Source organism: Tachyglossus aculeatus, chromosome 2 (assembly GCF_015852505.1).
Source record: "Tachyglossus aculeatus isolate mTacAcu1 chromosome 2, mTacAcu1.pri, whole genome shotgun sequence".
NCBI classification, from domain to species: domain Eukaryota; kingdom Metazoa; phylum Chordata; class Mammalia; order Monotremata; family Tachyglossidae; genus Tachyglossus; species Tachyglossus aculeatus.
The window spans coordinates 128,171,894-128,191,798 of NC_052067.1; the positions used below are offsets into that span (position 1 = coordinate 128,171,894).

Consider the following 19,905-nt stretch of genomic DNA (forward strand, 5'->3'; position numbering starts at 1 on the left):
GGACGGAGTCCGTCTGGGCGGGCCCTGGGGTCCGGCGGCCCCTCCGGCTGGCCCTGCCCGACGGCCCGCTTCCCCGCCGCCCCCCCCGTCCCGAGCCGCACGGTGGACTCGCCCGAGCCGCGGCCTCCGCCCGCCCAGCCCGCGCTGCCCTCCCGCCGCGCCAGAGGGCGCGCGACCGCTCCGCCCCCGCGCCATCCCCGCCCCGGCTGCCTCAGGGGCAGCGGCACCTAGTGGACAGAGCCCGGAACTGGGAGACACAACGACCGACGTTCTCATTCATTCATTCTTCTAATTCATTCATTCTTTTTCTTTTTTCTTTTCTTTTCTTTTCTTTTCTCTTCTCTTCTCCTCTCTTCTCTTCTCTTCTTTTCTCTTTTCTTTTCTTTTCTTTTCTTTTCTCCTTTCTTTTTTTTTTCTTTTCTTTTCTCTTTTCTTTTTTCTTTTCTTTTCTCTCTCCCTCTCCTCTCCTCCTCTTCTCTTCTCTTCTCTTCTCTTCTCTTCTCTTCTCTTCTCTTCTCTTCTCTTCTCTTCTCTCCTCTCCTCTCCTCTTCTCTTCTCTTCTCTTCTCTCTTCTCTTCTCTTCTCTCTTCTCGCCTTTTCTTTCTTCTTTCTCTCTTTCTGTCTGCCCTTCTTGCTTTCTGTCCTCGCCTTTCTTTCTTGCTTTCTGTCTTCACCTTTCTTTCTTTTCCTTTCTTTCTTTCTTTCTTTCTTTCTTTCTTTCTTTCTTTCTCTCTTTCTCTCTTTCTTCCTTTCTGTCTTTGTCTTTCTGTTTGTCTGCCTTTTTGTCTTCCTTTCTTTCATTCTGTCTTTTTCTTTCTGTCTCCCTTTCTTTCATTCTGTCTTTTTCTTTCTGCCTGCCTTTCTTGTTTTCTGTCTGCCTTTCTTTATTTCCGACTGTCTTTATCTTTCTGTTTGTCTGTCTTTCTGTCTCCCTTTCTTTTGTTCTGTCTGTCTTTCTGTTTGTCTTTCTGTCTGTCTTTTTTCTGTCTGTCTTTCTGATTGCCTATTTCTTTCTGTCTTTCAGTCTTTCTTCCTCTCTTCCTCTTTCTTTTCTTTCTATTATTTCTCTTTCCATACTTTTTTCTTTCTTTCTATTCTTTCTCTTTCTATTTCTTTCTTTTCATTCTTTCTGTTCTTTCTTTCTATCCTTTCATTCATTCAATCGTGTTTATTGATTGATTGATTTATTATTGATTGAACTGCCCTCTCAAAGGTCACCAGTGACCTCCTGCTTGCCAAATCCAACGGCTCCTACTCTATTCTAATCCTCCTTGACCTCTCAGCTGCCTTTGACACTGTGGACCACCCCCTTGTCCTCAACACGCTATCCAACCTTGGCTTCACAGACTCCGTCCACTCCTGGTTCTCCTCTTATCTCTCCGGTCATTCATTCTAAGTCTCTTTTGTGGGCTCCTCCTCACCCTCCCATCCCCTTACTGTAGGAGTTCCTCAAGGGTCAGTTCTTGGTCCCCTTCTGTTCGCGATCTACACTCACTCCCTTGGTGACCTCATTCGCTCCCATGGCTTCAACTATCATCTCTACGCTGATGACACCCAGATCTACATCTCTGCCCCTGCTCTCTCCCCATCTCTCCAGGCTCGCATCTCCTCCTGCCTTCAGGACATCTCCATCTGGATGTCTGCCCGCCACCTAAAATTCAACATGTCAAAGACTGAACCCCTTGTCTTCCCTCCCAAACCCTGCCCTCTACCTGACTTTCCCATCACTGTGGACGGCACTACCATCCTTCCCGTCTCACAAGCCCGCAACCTTGGTGTCATCCTCGACTCTGCTCTCTCATTCACCCCTCACATCCAAGCCGTCACCAAAACCTGCCGTTCTCACCTCCGCAACATTGCCAAGATCCGCCCTGTCCTCTCCATCCAAACCGCTACCCTGCTCGTTACTGTTACTGAGGGGCTGTTACTCCCCTTCTCAAAAATCTCCAGTGGCTCCCAATCAACCTACGCATCAGGCAAAAACTCCTCACCCTGGGCTTCAAGGCTGTCCATCTCCTCACCCCCTCCTACCTCACCTCCCTTCTGTCCTTCTCCAGCCCAGCCCGCACCCTCTGCTCCTCTGCCGCTGCTAACCTCCTCACTGTGCCTCGTTCTCGCCTGTCCCGCCGTCGACCCCCGGCCCACGTCATCCCCCTGGCCTGGAATGCCCTCCCTCTGCCCATCCGCCAAGCTCGCTCTCTTCCTCCCTTCAAGGCCCTCCTGAGAGCTCACCTCCTCCAGGAGGCCTTCCCAGACTGAGCCCCCTCCTTCCTCTCCCGCTCCTCCCCCTCCTCTTCCCCCCGCCTTACCTCCTTCCCCTCCCCACAGCACCTGTATATATGTATGTATGTTTGTACATATTTATTACTCTATTTTATTTGTACATATTTATTCTATTTATTTTATTTTGTTAATATGTTTTGTTTTGTTCTCTGTCTCCCCCTTCTAGACTGTGAGCCCACTGTTGGGTAGGGACTGTCTATATGTTGCCAACTTGTACTTCCCAAGCGCTTACTACAGTGCTCTGCACACAGTAAGTGCTCAATAAATACAATTGAATGAACGAATGAATGAATTGAGCACTAGCTCTGTGCAGAGCACTGTACTAAGCATTTGGGAGAGTATTCTATAACAACAGACACATTCCTGCCCACAGCAAGCTCACAGTCTAGAAGGGGAGACTGACATATTAATATAAACAAATAAATAAATGAGTAAATAAACAAAGAAATTTCAGATATAAGCTGTGGGAATGGGAGGGAGGATGAATGAAGAAGCAAGAGCAGTGCAGAAGGGAAGGGGAGAAGAGGAAAGAGGACTTAGTCAGGGAAGGCTTCTTGGAGGAGATGTGCCTCAATTGGTTTTAAAGTGGAGCAGAGGAATTATCTGTCTCCTATGAGGAGGGAAGGCATTACAGACAAGAGGTAGGATGTGGTTGAGAGGTCGGCGGCGAGATAGATGAGATTGAGGTACCGTGAGAAGGTTCCCAGCTCCATCACTCGTCTGTGAGCTTGGGCTAGCTATTTTATTTCACATTTTAAATATCAGTCAATTAATCATTGGCATTTGTGGAGTGCTTACCATGTGCAGAGTGTGGTACTGTGCGCTTGGGAGAGTCCAATACAGGCAAGTTGGTAGACACGTTCCCTGCCCTCCATCTCTCAATCAATCTCTAGACTGTAAGCTCTTTGCGTGTGTGTGTGGGGGGGGATATGTCTATTTATTGTTGTCTTGTACTCTCCCAAGTGCTTAGCACAATGCTCTGCACACAGTAAGCGCTCAAGAAATATGATCAAACCCAAGCTTTTACCCTAACCCGTCTGGATTACTGTATCAACCTCCTTGCTGACCTCCCTGCCTCCTGTCTCTCTCCTCTCCAGTCCATACTTCCATTCATTCATTCATTCAAACGTATTTATTGAGCACTTACTGTGTACAGAGCACCGAACTAAGCCCTTGGAAAGTACAATTCAGCAATAGAGACAATCCCTGCCCACGCTGGGCTTACAGTCTAGAAGGGGAGATACAGACATCAAAACAAGTAAACAGGCACCAATATAAATAAATAGAATTATAGATATATACATAACTGCCGGGAGCAGCGTGGCTCAGTGGAAAGAGCATGGACTTTGGAGTCAGAGGTCATGGGTTCAAATCCCGGCTCCGCCACTTGTCAGCTGGGTGACTTTGGGCAAGTCACTTCACTTCTCTGGGCCTCAGTTCCCTCATCTGGAAAATGGGGATTAAGACTGTGAGCCCCACGTGGGACAACCCGATCACCTTGTAACCCCCCAGTGCTTAGAACAGTGCTTTGCACATAGTAAGAGCTTAATAAATGCCATTATTATTATTATTATTTTTCTAGAAATGCGTTCAAGACATATTTCCCCACTCCTCAAAAAACTCCAGTGCTCTGCACACAGTAAGCGCTCAATAAATACGATTGATTGATTGATTGATTGATTACTGAAGGCACATCTTCTCCAACAGACCTTCCCTCATTTCCTCTTTTCCCACTCCCTTTTGCGTCGCTCTCACTTGCTCCCTTTATTCACCACCTGCCCAGCCCTACGGCACTTGTGTTCATAATCGCAATTCATTTATATACTTGAGCTCGTTGTGGGCAGGGATTGTCAACATTTATTGTTGTATTGTACTTTCCCAAGTGCTTAGCTCAGTGTTCTGCACACAGTAAGCGCATTAGTAAGCGCTTAACAAATACCATTATTATTATTATTATTAATAAACACGATTGAATGAATATCGATTGAATGTCTATCTCTCCCTCTGGACTGTAAGCTCGTTGTAGGCACAAAATGTGTCTATTATATTGTTGTGTTGTACTCTCCCAAGCGCTTAGTACAGTCTCCTGAACACGGTAAGCACTCCATAAATACTATTGACTGATCAGTCCTCTGTGCCTCGGTTACCCCGTCTTTAAAAATGGGGATTAAGACTGCAAGCCCTTTGTAGAACAGGACTGTGTCCAATTTGATTGTTGACCTCCCGGCCTCCTGTCTCTCCCCGTCCAGTCCATACTTCACTCTGCTGCCTGGATCATTTTTCTACAAAAACGTTCAGGTCATGTTATGCCCCCTCAACTGCATTGCTCTGCACACAATCAATCAATCAATCATATTTATTGAGCGCTTATTGTGCGCAGAGCACTGTACTAAGCGCTTGGGAAGTACATAGAGACGGTCCCTACCCAACAGTGGGCTCACACACAGTAAGCTCTCAATAAATATGATTGAATGAGTGGACGATTTGCTTGTATTCTCTCCAGCGTTTAGTATGTGCCAGGCACATAATAAGCGCTCAACAATAATACCAATAATGGTGGTCATTATTATTATTATCTTGGGCAGCCCTTGCTATCTGGAGTTCAATAATAATAATAATAATAATAATGATGGCATTTATTAAGCACTTACTATGTGCAAAGGACTGGACTGTGTTGCCAACTTGTACTTCCCAAGTGCTTAGTACAGTGCTCTGCCCACAGTAAGCGCTCAATAAATACGATTGATTGATTGATTGATTGACTGTTCTAAGAGCTGGGGAGGTTGTCCTACGGGGGGCTCACAGTCTTAATCCCCATTTTACAGATGAGGTAACTGAGGCACACAGAAGTTAGGTGACTTGCCCAAAGTCACACAGCTGACAATTGGCAGAGCAGGGATAATACACGCCTGGCACATAGTAAGCGCTAAACAATAATAACATTCATTCATTCATTCAATCGCATTTATTGAGCTCTTACTGTGTGCAGAGCACTGTACTAAGCGCCTGGGAAGTACAAGTTGGCAACATATAGAGGCGGTCCCTACCCAACAACGGGCTCACAGTCTAGAAGGGGGAGACAGACAACGAAACAAAACATGTGGACGAGTGTCAAAATTGTCAGAACAAATAGAATTAAAGCTCTATGTACATCGTTAACAAAATAAATAGAAAATATGTACAAGTAAAATGGAGTAATAAATCTGTACAAATATGTATACAAGGGCTGTGGGGAGGGGAAGGAGGTAGGGCAGAGGGGGGATGGGGAGGAGGAGAGGAAGGAGGGGGCTCAGTCTGGGAAGGCCTCTTGGAGGAGGTGAGCTCTCAGCAGGGCGTTGAAGGGAAGAAGAAAGCTAGCTTGGCGGATGTGTAGAGGGAGGGCATTCCGGGCCAGGGGAAGGACATGGGCCGGGGTTGATGGTGGGACAGGAGAGAACGAGGTACAGTGAGGAGGTTAGTGGCAGAGGAGCAGAGGGTGCGGGCTGGGCTGGAGAAGGAGAGAAGGGAGTTGAGGTAGGAGGGGGCAAGGGGATGGATGGATGGACAGCCTTGAAGCCCAGGGTGAGGAGTGTCTGCCTGATGCGTAGGTTGACTGGTAGCCACTGGAGATTTTTGAGGAGGGGAGTAACATGCCCAGAGCGTTTCTGCCCAAAGACGATCCGGGCAGCAGCGTGAAGTATAGACTGAACTGGGGAGAGACAGGAGGATGGGAGATCCATTCATGCATTCATTCATTCATTCAATCGTATTTATTGAGCACTTACTGTGTGCAGAGCACTATACTAAGCGCTTGGGAAGTAAAAATCGGCAATATATAGAGACGGTCCTTATCCAACAACGGGCTCACATCATCATCATCATCAATCGTATTTATTGAGCGCTTACTATGTGCAGAGCACTGTACTAAGCGCTTGGGAAGTACAAATTGGCAACATATAGAGACAGTCCCTACCCAACAGTGGGCTCACAGTCTAGAAGGGGGACACAGATAACAAAACAAAACAATAATGGCGGTTATGGTTATATTATTATTATTATTACTATTATTATTATCTTGGGCAGCCCTCGCACTCCAGCATTTACTACGTGCCTGGCACATAGTAAGCGCTAAACAATAATACCAATAATGGCGGTTATTCTTATTATTATCTTGGTCAGCCCTCGCACTCCAGCGTTTACTACGTGCCTGGCACATAGTAAGCGCTAAACAATAATACCAATAATGGCAGTTATTATTGTTATTATTATTATTATCTTGGGCAGCCCTCGCATTCATTCATTCATGCATTCAATCACTCCAACGTTTAGTACGTGCCTGGAACATAGTAAGCGCTAAACAATAATACCAATAATGGCAGTTATTATTATTATTATCTTGGTCAGCCCTCGCACTCCAGCGTTTACTACGTGCCTGGCACATAGTAAGCGCTAAACAATAATACCAATAATGGCAGTTATTATTATTATTATTATTATTATTATTATTATCTTGGTCAGCCCTCACACTCCAGCGTTTACCACGTGCCTGGCACATAGTAAGCGCTAAACAATAATACCAATAATGGTGGTTATTATTATTATTATTATCATCGTGGTCAGCCCTTGCACTCCAGCGTTTAGTACGTGCCTGGCACATAGTAAGCGCTAAACAATAATACCAATAATGGCAGTTATTATTGTTATTATTATTATTATCTTGGGCAGCCCTCGCACTCCAGCATTTACTACGTGCCTGGCACATAGTAAGCGCTAAACAATAATACCAATAATGGCGGTTATTATTATTATTATCATCATCGTGGTCAGCCCTCGCACTCCAGCATTTAGTACGTGCCTGGCACATAATAATAATGGCATTTATTAAGTGCTTACTATGTGCAAAGCACTGTTCAGGTTACAAGATGATCAGGTTGTCCCACGGGGGGCTCACAGTCTTCATCCCCATTTTACAGATGAGATAACTGAGGCCAAGAGAAGTTAAGTGACTTGCCCAAAGTCACACAGCTGATTGGCAGAGTCGGGATTTGAACCCATGACCTCTGACTCCAAAGCCTGTTCTCTTTCCCACTGAGCCATGCTGCTTCTCTAATAGTAAGCGCTAAACAGTGATACCAATAATGGCGGTTATTATTGTTATTATTCTTATTATTATTATCTTGGTCAGCCCTCGCACTCCAGCGTTTAGTACGTGCCCGGCACATAGTAAGCGCTAAACAGTAATACCAATAATGGCGGTTATTATTGTTATTATTCTTATTATTACGTGCCTGGCACATAGTAAGCGCTAAACAATAATACCAATAATAGCGGTTATTATTGTTATTATTGTTATTATTATTATCTTGGTCAGCCCTCGCACTCCAGCGTTTAGTACGTGCCTCGCACATAGTAAGCGCTACACAATAATACCAATAATGGCGGTTATTATTGTTATTATTATTATCATTGTTACGTGCCTGGGACATAGGAAGCGCTAAACAATAATACCAATAATGGCGGTTATTATTGTTATTATTATTATTATCTTGGTGAGCCCTCGCACTCCAGCGTTTACTACGCAACTGGCACATAGTAAGCGCTTAACAATAATACCAATAATAGCGGTTATTATTATTATTATTATTATTATTATTATTATTATTATTATTACGTGCCTGGCACATAGTAAGCACTAAACAATAATACCAATAATGGCGGTTATTATTGTTATTATTATTATTATCTTGGTCAGTTCTCGCACTCCAGCGTTTACTACGTAACTGGCATATAGTAAGCGCTTAACAATAATACCAATAATAGCGGTTATTATTATTATTATTATTATTACGTGCCTGGCACATAGTAAGCGCTAAACAATAATACCAATAATGGCGGTTATTATTGTTATTATTGTTATTATTATTATCTTGGTCAGCCCTTGCACTCTAGCGTTTACTACGTGCCTGGTACATAGTAAGCGCTTAACAATAATACCAATAATAGCGGTTATTATTCTTATTATTATTATTACGTGCCTGGCACATAGTAAGCGCTAAACAATAATACCAATAATGGCGGTTATTATTGTTATTATTCTTCTTATTATTATCTTGGTCAGCCCTCGCACTCCAGCGTTTACTACGTGCCTGGCACATAGTAAGTGCTCAACAATAATACCAATAATAGCGGTTATTATTATTATTATTATTGTTACGTGCCTGGCACATAGTAAGAGCTAAACAATAATACCAATAATGGCGGTTATTATTGTTAATTATTCTTATTATTATCTTGGTCAGCCCTCGCACTCCAGCGTTTACTATGTGCCTGGCACATAGTAAGCGCTAAACAATAATACCGATAATGTCGGTTATTATTATTATTATTACGTGCCTGGCACATAGTAAGCGCTAAAATACCAATAATGGCGGTTATTATTGTTATTCTTCTTCTTCTTATTATCTTGGTCAGCCCCCGCACTCCAGCGTTTACTACGTGCCTGGTACATAGTAAGCGCTTAACAATAATACCAATAATAGCGGTTATTATTATTATTATTATTATTACGTACCTGGCACATAGTAAGTGCTAAACACTAATACCAATAATGGAGGTTATTATTGTTATTATTATTATTATCTTGGTCAGCCCTCGCACTCCAGCGTTTACTACGTGCCTGGTACATAGTAAGCGCTTAACAATAATACCAATAATAGCGGTTATTATTATTATTATTATTATTACGTGCCTGGCACATAGTAAGCGCTAAACAATAATACCAATAATGGCGGTTATTATTATTATTATTATTATTATTATCTTGGTCAGCCCTCGCACTCCAGCGTTTACTACGTGCCTGGCACATAGTAAGCGCTTAATAATAATACCAATAATAGCGGTTATTATTATTATTATTATTATATTATTATTATTATTATTATTACGTGCCTGGCACATAGTAAGCGCTGAACAATAATACCAATAATGGCGGTTATTATTATTATTATTATTATTATTATTATTATTATTATTATCTTGGTCAGCCCTCGCACTCCAGCGTTTACTACGTGCCTGGCACATAGTAAGCGCTAAACAATAATACCAATAATGGCGGTTATTATTATTATTATTATTATTATTATCTTGGTCAGCCCTCGCACTCCAGCGTTTACTACGTGCCTGGCACATAGTAAGCGCTAAACAATAATACCAATAATGGCGGTTATCATTATTATTATTATTATTATTATTATTATTATCATGGGCAGCCCTCGCACTCCAGCTTTTATAATAATAATGTTGGTATTTGTTAAGCGCTTACTATGTGCAAAGCACTGTTCCAAGCGCTGGGGTAGATACAAGGTAATCACGTGCCTGGCACATAGGAAGCGCTGAACCAATAATGGCGGTTATTCATTACTTATTATTATTGTTATTATTATGACTATTATTATTATACTCATTATCATTGTTATTAATAATTGTCATTACTGTGATCTTGGGCAGGCCTCGCAAACGTGACCCGTCCGAGATCGCCCCCTGGCGTCCTCCGCTGCCCACTACAGCCGGGCTGGGGCCGGACGAGGCCGAAAGGGCGGGCGGGCGCCCCCTGGCGTCGCGGCCGGGCGGCGGCAGCGGCCCACGCGGTCCCGGCGGAGGCTGCGCCGTCGCTCCGAACCCGGGCGAGCTCAAGCGCGGGGCCGGGGAGGGGAGACGGGAGGAGTCGGATTCAGAAAGGAGCGTCTCCCTCCACGATAAACGCACCGATCCCGTCATTCTTTCCTTTCCTGATTTTATAGGAGGGGTTCCCGGGGGGAGATCCGTTTGGGGACGGGAGGGGTGGGCGGGGAAGGATGGGGTTTCCCTCGTCCCCCCCCATGGTGGCGGGGAGGTGAGAGGTGGTTCGGTCCGGGGGCGGGCGGCGCAGTGCCGGGCAGCGCCGCGAGGGGGCGTTAGGAGGGACCAAAGGAGCCGTCCCCCTGCCTCCGGCCTGCATCCCACCGTTGCCAGGCAGCCCTCCTTGCCTGCCCGCCTGACATGGAGGGGCACCGCTGGTTGCCCCTGGAGGCCAACCCCGAGGTCAGAGACAACTCCGGGACCAGGGGGAGGGGAGGGGGGACCCCCAAAACAATCATCAGAACAACAATAAAGGCCTTTAATAGGCGCTTACTATGTGCACAGCACTGTTGTAAGCACTGCAGAGGCTAGAAGCAGATCCGCTTGTCCCACAATGGGGTGTGTGTGTGTGTCAGTTTTCATCCCCTTCTTCTCCATCCCCCCCATCTTACCTCCTTCCCTTCCCCGCAGCACCTGTATATATGTTTGTACAGATTACTCTATTTTACTTGTACTTATCTATTCTATTTATTTTATTTTGTTAGTACGTTTGGTTTTGTTCCCCGTCTCCCCCTATTAGACCGTGAGCCCACTGTTGGGTAGGGACTGTCTCTATATGTTCCCAAGCGCTTAGTACAGTGCCCTGCACCCAGTAAGCGCTCAATAAATAAGATTGATTGATTGATTGACGGATGAGGGGCCTGAGGCCCAGAGAGTCAATCAATCAATCGTATTTATTGAGCACTCACTGTGTGAGCTCACCTCCTCCAGGAGGCCTTCCCAGACTGAACCCCCACCTTCCTCTCCCCCTCCCCATTCCCCCTCCCCCAGCCCATTTTAGACTGTGAGCCCACTGTTGGGTAGGGACTGTCTCTATGTGTTGCCAACTTGTACTTCCCAAGCGCTTAGTACAGTGCTCTGCACACAGTAAGCGCTCAATAAATATGATTGATGGATTGATTCCCCTCCCCACGGCACCTGTATGTATGCTCGTACAGATTTATTACTCCCAAGGGGGGGGCCCTAGAATAATCATCAGAACAACAATAAAGGCCTTTAATAAGCGCTTACTATGTGCACAGCACTGTTGTAAGCACTGGAGAGGTTAGAAGGTGATCCGGTTGTCCCACAGGGCGGGGTGCTCACAGTTTTCATCCCCATTTGACAGATGAGGGAACTGAGGCCCAATCAATCAATCGTATTTATTGAGCGCTTACTGTGCGAGAGCTCACCTCCCCCAGGAGGCCTTCCCAGACTGAATCCCCACATTCCTCTCCCCATCCCCCCCGCCCTACCTCCTTCCCTATAGAGAAGCAGCGTGGCTCAGTGGAAAGAGCCTGGGCTTTGGAGTCAGAGGTCATGGGTTCGAATTCTGACTCCGCCATATGTCTGCTGTGTGATCTTGGGCAAGTCACTTCACTTCTCTGGGCCTCAGTGACCTCAACTGGAAAATGGGGATTAAGACTGGGAGCCCCCCGTGGGACAACCTGATCACCCTGTATCCTCCCCAGCGCTTAGAACAGTGCTTTGCACAGAGTAAGCGTTTAACAAATGCCAATTATTATTATTCCCCTCCCCACAGCACCTGTATGTATGTTCGTACAGATTTATTACTCTATTTATTTTACTTGTACATATTTACTATTCTATTTATTTTATTTTGTTAATACGTGTTGTTTTGTTGTCTGTCTCTCCCTGGTAGACTGTGAGCCCGCTGTTGGGTAGGGACCGTCTCTATATGTTGCCGACTTGGACTTCCCAAGTGCTTAGTCCAGTGCTCTGCACACAGTAAGCGCTCAATAAATACGATTGAATGAATGAATGCAGAGCACTGGACTAAGCGCTTCTGAAGTACAAGTTGGCAACATATAGAGACAGTCCCTACCCAACAGTGGGCTCACAGTCTAAAAGGGGGAGACAGAGAAGAAAACCAAACATACTAACAAAATAAAATAAATAAAATAGATATGTACAAGTAAAATAAATAAAAAAAGGCCCAGAGAATCAATCAATCGTATTTATTGAGCGCTTACTGTGTGCGGAGCACTGGACTAAGCACCTGGGAAGTACAAGTTGGCAGCATATAGAGACGGTCCCTACCCAACAGTGGGCTCACAGTCTAAAAGGGGAAGACAGAAAACAAAACCAAACATACTAACAAAATAAAATAAATAGAATAGATATGTACAAGTAAAATAAATTAAAAAAGGCCCAGAGAATCAATCAATCGTATTTATTGAGTGCTTACTGTGTGCGGAGCACTGGACTAAGCGCCTGGGAAGTACAAGTTGGCAGCATATAGAGACGGTCCCTACCCAGCAGCGGGCTCATGGTCTAGAAGAAGTGAAGTGACTTGCCCAAAGGCACACAGCTGACAATTGGCAGAGCCGGGATTTGAACCCACGACCTCTGACACCAAAGACCAGGCTCTTTTCCACCGAGCCCTTCTAGACTGTGAGCCCGTTGTTGGGTAGGGACCGTCTCTATATGTTGCCAACTTGTAATAATAATAATAATGCTGGCATTTATTAAGCGCTTACTATGTGCAAAGCGCTGTTCTAAGCGCTGGGGAGGTTACAAGGTGATCAGGTTGTCCCACGGGGGGCTCACAGTCTTCATCCCCATTTTCCAGATGAGGTCACTGAGGCACAGATAATAATAATGATGGCATTTATTAAGTGCTTACTATGTGCAAAGCACTGTTCTAAGCACTGGGGAGGTTACAAGGTGATCAGGTTGTCCCACGGGGGGCTCACAGTCTTCATCCCCATTTTCCAGATGAGGTCACTGAGGCACAGATAATAATAATGATGGCATTTATTAAGTGCTTACTATGTGCAAAGCACTGTTCTAAGCACTGGGGAGGTTACAGGGTGATCAGGTTGTCCCACGGGGGGCTCACAGTCTTCATCCCCATTTTCCAGATGAGGTCACTGAGGCACAGATAATAATAATAATAATAATAATGGCATTTATTAAGCGCTTACTATGTGCAAAGCACTGTTCTAAGCGCTGGGGAGGTTACAAGGTGATCAGGTTGTCCCACGGGGGGCTCACAGTCTTCATCCCCATTTTCCAGATGAGGTCACTGAGGCACAGATAATAATAATGGCATTTATTATGCACTTACTATGTGCAAAGCACTGTTCTAAGCACTGGGGAGGTTACAAGGTGATCAGGTTGTCCCACGGGGGGCTCACAGTCTTCATCCCCATTTTACTTCCCAAGCACTTAATACAGTGCTCTGCACACAGTAAGCGCTCAATAAATACGATTGAATGAATGAATGAGCCACGCTGCTTCTAATCATCATCATGATAGCATTTATTAAGCGCTTACTATGTGCGAAGCACTGTTCTAAGCACTGGGGAGGTTAACAAGGTGATCAGGTTGTCCCACGGGGGGCTCACAGTCTTCATCCCCATTTTACAGATGAGGTAACTGAGGCCCAGAGAAGTGACGTGACTTGCCCAAAGTCACACAGCTGACGAGTGGTGGAGCCGGAATTTGAACCCATGACCTCTGACTCCAAAGCCCGGGCTCTTGCCACTGAGCCACGCTGCTTCTCTAATCACAATAAGGGCATTCGTTAAGCGCTTACCATGTGCCAAGCACTGTTCTAAGCGCTGGGCACTGCTCTCCAAAGCCCTAAAGCCCACGTGGGACAACCTGATCATCATCATCAATCGTATTTATTGAGCGCTTACTGTGTGCAGAGCACTGGACTAAGCGCTTGGGAAGTCCAAGTTGGCAACATATAGAGACAGTCCCAACCCAACAGTGGGCTCACAGTCTAAAAGGGGGAGACAGAGAACAAAACCAAACATACTAACAAAATAAAATAAATAGAATAGATATGTACAAGTAAAATAAATAGAGTAATAAATATGTACAAACATATACATATAATAACCTGATCACCTTGTTTCTATCCCAGCGCTTAGAACAGTGCTTTGCACATAGTAAGCGCTTAACAAATACCATCATTATTATTATCTGCCCCGGCCCGCCCCTCTTTGCTCTGCCCTGTCCTGATTATTATCATCATCATCATAATAATGGGATTTGTAAAGTGCTTACTATGTGCCAGGCACTGTACTAAGCGCTGGGGTGGAGAACAAGCAAATCAGGTTGATCTCTCTCTCTCTCTCTCTTGCCATTTCAGGTGACCAACCAGGTGAGTGACCGCCCGAGTGACCGCGCCTGCTCTGCCCTCATCCTCATTACAATCCTCCTCCTCCTCATCATCATGATAAGAATAACAATAATGGCATTTATTAAGTGCTTACTATGTGCAAAGCACTGTTCTAAGCGCTGGGGAGGTTACAAGGTGATCGGTTGTCCCACGGGGGGCTCACAGTCTTCATCCCCATTTGACAGATGAGGTGACTGAGGCACAGAGAAGTGAAGTGACTTGCCCAGGGTCACACAGCTGACAATTGGCGGAGCCGGGATTTGAACCCATGACCTCCTACTCCACCCACCTCATCATCAATAATGATCGGATTGGTTAAGCGCTTACTAGGTGCCAAGCGCTGGGGTGGATTACAAGATAATCAGGTTGATCTGCCGCGTGGCCCAGTGGAAAGAGCCCGGGCTTTGGAGTCAGAGGTCATGGGTTCAAATCCCGGCTCCGCCAACTGTCAGCTGTGTGACCTTGGGCAAGTCACTTCACTTCTCTGGGCCTCAGTTCCCTCATCTTTAAAATGAGGATGACGACTGTGAGCCCCACGTGGGACAACCTGATCACCTTGTAACCTCCCCAGCGCTTAGAACAGTGCTTTGCACATAGTAAGATCATTATTATTATCGGCCCCGGCCCGCCCCTCTTTGCTTTGCCCTGTCCTGATTGTTATCATAATAATAATAATAATAATAATAATGGGATTTGTTAAGTGCTATGTGCCAGGCACTGTACTAAGCGCTGGGGTGGATAACAAGCAAATCAGGTTGATCTGCTCCACCCCTCTTTGCTTTGCCCTGTCTGTAATAATAATAATAATAATAATAATAATAATAATAACAATAATAATAATAATAATAATAATAATAATGGGATTTAAGTGCTTACTATGTGCCAGGCACTACACTAAGCGCTGGGGTGAGTAACAAGCAAATCAGGTTGATCTTCCCTGGCCCCCTGCTCCACCCCTCTTTGCTTTGCCCTGTTAATAATAATAATAATAATAATAATAATAATAATAATAATAATGGGATTTAAGTGCTTACTATGTGCCAGGCACTGTACTAAGTGCTGGGGTGAATAAGCAAATCAGGTTGATCTTCCCCGGCCCCCTGCTCCACCCCTCTTTGCTTTGCCCTGTCTGTAGTAATAATAATAATAATAATAATAATAATAATAATAATAATAATAATAATAATAATAATAATGGGATTTAAGTGCTTACTATGTGCCAGGCACTGTACTAAGCGCTGGGGTGAATAAGCAAATCAGGTTGATCTTCCCTGGCCCCCCGCTCCACCCCTCTTTGCTTTGCCCCGTCTGTAATAATAATAATAATAATAATAATAATTATGGGATTTAAGTGCTTACTATGTGCCAGGCACTGTACTAAGCGCTGGGGTGAATAAGCAAATCAGGTTGATCTTCCCTGGCCCCCCGCTCCACCCCTCTTTCCTTTGCCCTGTCTGTATTACAATAATAAGAACAGTGATAATAATAATGGGATTTGTTAAGTGCTTACTATGTGCCAGGCACTGTACTAAGCGCTGGGGTGGATAACAAGCAAATCAGGTTGATTTGCCCCGGCCCGCTCCGCCCCACTCCGCTCTGCCCTGTCAGGAAAATAATAATGATAATAGTAATTGTTAAATGCTCACTGTGTGCTTACTAGAGAAGCAGCGTGGCTCAGTGGAAAGAGTGTGGGCTTGGGAGTCAGAGGTCGTGGGTTCGAATCCTGGCTCAGCCACTTGTCTGCTGTGTGACCTTGGGCAAGTCACATAACTTCTCTGGGCCTCAGTTACCTCATCTGTCAAATGGGGCTTAAGACTGGGAGCCCCACGTGGAACAACCTGATCATCTTGTATCCCTCCCCAGCGCTTAGAACAGTGCTTCGCATAGAGTAAGCGCTGAACAAATACCACCATTATTATTATTATTTTTATGTGCCAGGCACAGTACTAAGCACTGGGCTGGTTACCAGCAAAGTGGGTCGCTTTGCTCCACTCCGCTCTGCTCCACCCTGCTCTGCCCGGCTCTCTGCTCTGCCCTGCCCGATAATAGTAATAATAATGCTAAATAATGATCAATAATGATAGGATTTGTTAAGCGCGTACTATGTGCCAGGCACTGTACTAAGCCCTGGGGGTGGATAACAAGCAAATCGGGTTGATCTGCCCCGGCCCGCTCCGCCCCTCTTTGCTCTGCCCTGTCCTAATAATAATAATAATAATGATGGGATTTGTTAAACGCTTACTATGTGCCAGGCACCGTACTAAGCGCTGGGGTAGATAAAAGCAAATTGGGTTGGATTGGACGCAGTCCCTGTCCCACATGGGGCTCACGGTCTCGATCCCTATTTTACAGATGAGGTCACTGAGGCATAGAGAATAACAACAAATGATGGTATTTGTTAAGCGCTTGGTACGTGCTAAGCGCTGGGAAGTAAAGTGACTTGCCCAAGGTCACACAGCGGACAAGTGGAGGAGTCGGGATTAGAACCCATGACCTTCTGACACCCAGGCCCAGGCTCTGTCCGCTACACCGTGACTGATCTGCTCTGTCCTGCTCTGCCCCATGCACCTCTGGTCTCTCCCTCAATCAATCAATCAATCGTATTTATTGAGCGCTTACTGTGTGCAGAGCACTGTACTAAGCGCTTGGGAAGTACAAGTTGGCAACATATAGAGACAGTCTCTATCCATCAGTGGGCTGTGCTCTGCTCTGCCATGCCCTGCTGTGCCCCATCCCACTCAGACCTGCTCCATCCTGCTTTGCTCTGCTCCACCCTGCCCTGGTCTGCCCTGTCGTTCATTCATTTAATCGTATTTATTAAGCGCTTACTGTGTGCGGAGCACTGTACTAAGCGCTTGGGAAGTCCAAGTTGGCAACATATAGAGACGGTCCCTACCCAACAGCGGGCTCACAGTCTAGAACGGGGAGACAGACAACAAAACGAAACATATTAACAAAATAAAAGAATAAATACGTACAAGTAAAATAGAGTAATAAATATGTACAAACATATATACAGGTGCTGTATATATATATATGTATATATGTTTGTATATGTATATATGTTTGTACATATTTATTACTCTATTTTACTTGTACATATCGATTCTGTTTTATTTTGTAGTATGTTTGGTTTTGCCTCCCCCTTTTAGACTGTGAGCCCACTGTTGGGTAGGGACTGTCTCTATATGTTGCTAATTTGTACTTCCCAAGCGCTTAGTACAGTGCTCTGCACACAGCGCTCAATAAATACGATTGATGATGATGATGAGGTGTTGTGGGGAGGGGAAGGAGGTAAGGTGGGGGGGATAGGGAGGGGGAGGAGGGAGGGAGGGAGGAGGGGGCTCAGTCTGGGAAGGCCTCCTGGAAGAGAGCTAGCTTGGCGGATGTGGGGAGGGAGGGCATTCCAGGCCAGGGGGAGGACGTGGGCCGGGGGTCGACGGCGGGATGGGCGAGAAAGAGGCCCGGTGAGGAGGTTAGCGGCGGCAGAGGAGCGGAGGGTGCGGGCTGGGCTGGAGAAGGACAGAAGGGAGGTGAGGTAGGAGGGGGCGAGGGGATGGATGGACAGCCTGGAAGCCCAGGGGGAGGAGTTTTTGCCATTTTTGCTTCACTTGGCTCCACCCTGATCTGCCCCGTGCCCCTCTGATCTCCCCATCCTGCTCTGCTCTGCCATGCCCTGGCACACAGTAAGTGCCTAACAAATCCCACTGTTTTATTATTATTATAATTATTGTGGGAGTTCAGAGAAGACGGCCAGGCTGAGATCTCTGTGGGGTGGGAATGCAAAGCATTGGGCAGGAAGAGGAAAGGGGGCAGGGAAGCAAGGAGGAGACAACCTATTTTGTTAGTATGTTTGGTTTTGTCTCCCCCTTTTAGACTGTGAGCCCACTGTTGGGTAGGGACTGTCTCAATATGTTGCCAATTTGTACTTCCCAAGCGCTTAGTACAGTGCTGTGCACACAGTAAGTGCTCAATAAATACGATTGATGATGATGATGATGCCCTGCTCTACTCATCCCTCTCCTATCTGCCCCATCCTGCTTTGCTCCGCTCCACCCTGCCCTGCTCTGCCCCATCCTTCTTTGCTCCGCTCCACCCTGCCCTGCTCTGCCCCGTCCTGTTTTTGCTTCACTTGGCTCCACCCTGATCTGCCCCGTGCCCCTCTGATCTCCCCATCCTGCTCTGCTATGCCCTGCCCTGCCCATCCCTCTCTGATCTGCCCCATCCCGCTCTGCCCCATCCTGCTTTGCTCGCTCTACTCCACCCTGCCCTGGTCTGCCCCGTCCTGTTTTTGCTTCACTTGGCTCCACCCTGATCTGTCCCGTGCCCCCCTGATCTCCCCATCCTGCTCTGTTCTGCCGTGCCCTGCCCTGTCCATCATCAATCGTATTTATTGAGCGCTTACTGTGTGCAGAGCACCGTACTAAGCGCTTGGGAAGTACAATTTGGCAACATATAGAGACAGTCCCTACCCAACAGTGGGCTCACAATCCATCCCTCTCTGATCTGCCCCACTCCGCTCTGATCTGCCCCATCCTGCTTTGCTCCGCTCCACTCTGCCCTTCCCCGTCCTGCTTTTGCTCCACTCGGTTCCACCCTGATCTACCCTGTCCCTCTTAGCTCCGCTTTTTTTATTAAATGACATTTATTAAGCGCTTACTATGTGCAGTGCACTATTCTAAGCGCTGGGGAGGTTACAAGTTGATCAGATTGTCCCATGGGGGGGCTCACAGTATTAATCCCCAGTTTACAGATGGGGTAACTGAGGCCCAGAGAAGTTAAGTGACTTACCCAAAGTCACACAGCTGACAATTGGCAGAGCCGGGATTTGAACCCATGACCTCTGACTCCAAAGCCCGTGTTCTTTCCACTGAGCCACGCGGCTTCTCTAGCCGCTTCACCCTGCCTTCATCTGCCCCGTCCCACTTTGGTCCACTCCCCCTTGCCCTGCCCTGCTCTGCCCCTCTCTGGTCCGCTCCCCCGTGCCCTCATCTCCCCCGTCCCACTCTGATTCATTTATTCAGTCATATTGATTGAGTGCCTACTGTGTGCTAACCATCCCGCTTTGGTCCGCTCCGCCCTGTCCTACCCTTCTCCTTCCTCATCTGCCCTATCTAGTGTGGCTCTTCCACACCCCGTCCCACCCTGCCCACCATCCAGGTGTCATCAGGAACTTACCCTTTGAGGTTGCCTCCTCCTTGCTTCCCTGCCCCCTTTCCTCTTCCTGCCCAATGCTTTCCATTCCCACCCCACAGAGATCTCAGCCTGGCCGTCTTCCCTGAACTCTCACAATAATAATAATAATAATAACAGTGGGATTTGTTATGCACTTACTGTGTGCCAAACAGTGTACTAAGCCCTGAGTTATCTACCAGTTAATCAGTTAATGGCCCACATGAAGCTCACAGCCTTAATCCCCATTTTCCAGGTGAGATAACCGAGGCACGGAGAAGTTAAATGCCTTGTTCACGGTCACCCAGCGGACAAGTGGCGGAGCCAGGATTAGAATCCAGGTCCTCCACTTTAGCCATTCCTTATATCTGTTTGCTTTACCCCAAGTACTTTAATCAACCGATGTTGTTTATTGAGTGTTTACTCTGTGCACTGACCTG

General features: G+C 46.3%; 1 protein-coding gene across 2 annotated transcripts in view; it reads left to right on the forward strand.

Moving 5' to 3' along the window:
• The first annotated feature begins 10,240 nt into the window (after positions 1–10,240).
• UCHL3 (ubiquitin C-terminal hydrolase L3) overlaps positions 10,241–19,905 on the forward strand; it is a 117,905-nt gene continuing 108,240 nt past the window's right edge. Inside the window, exons 1-2 of one of the 2 annotated variants that reach the window (XM_038770716.1) lie at positions 10,241–10,341; positions 14,264–14,275. In XM_038770716.1, coding sequence (XP_038626644.1) covers positions 10,300–10,341; positions 14,264–14,275 — 54 coding nt within the window. In that variant the 5' untranslated portion in view covers positions 10,241–10,299. The remainder of the gene's footprint in view (positions 10,342–14,263; positions 14,276–19,905) is intronic. The other variant, XM_038770719.1, reaches the window with a different exon arrangement.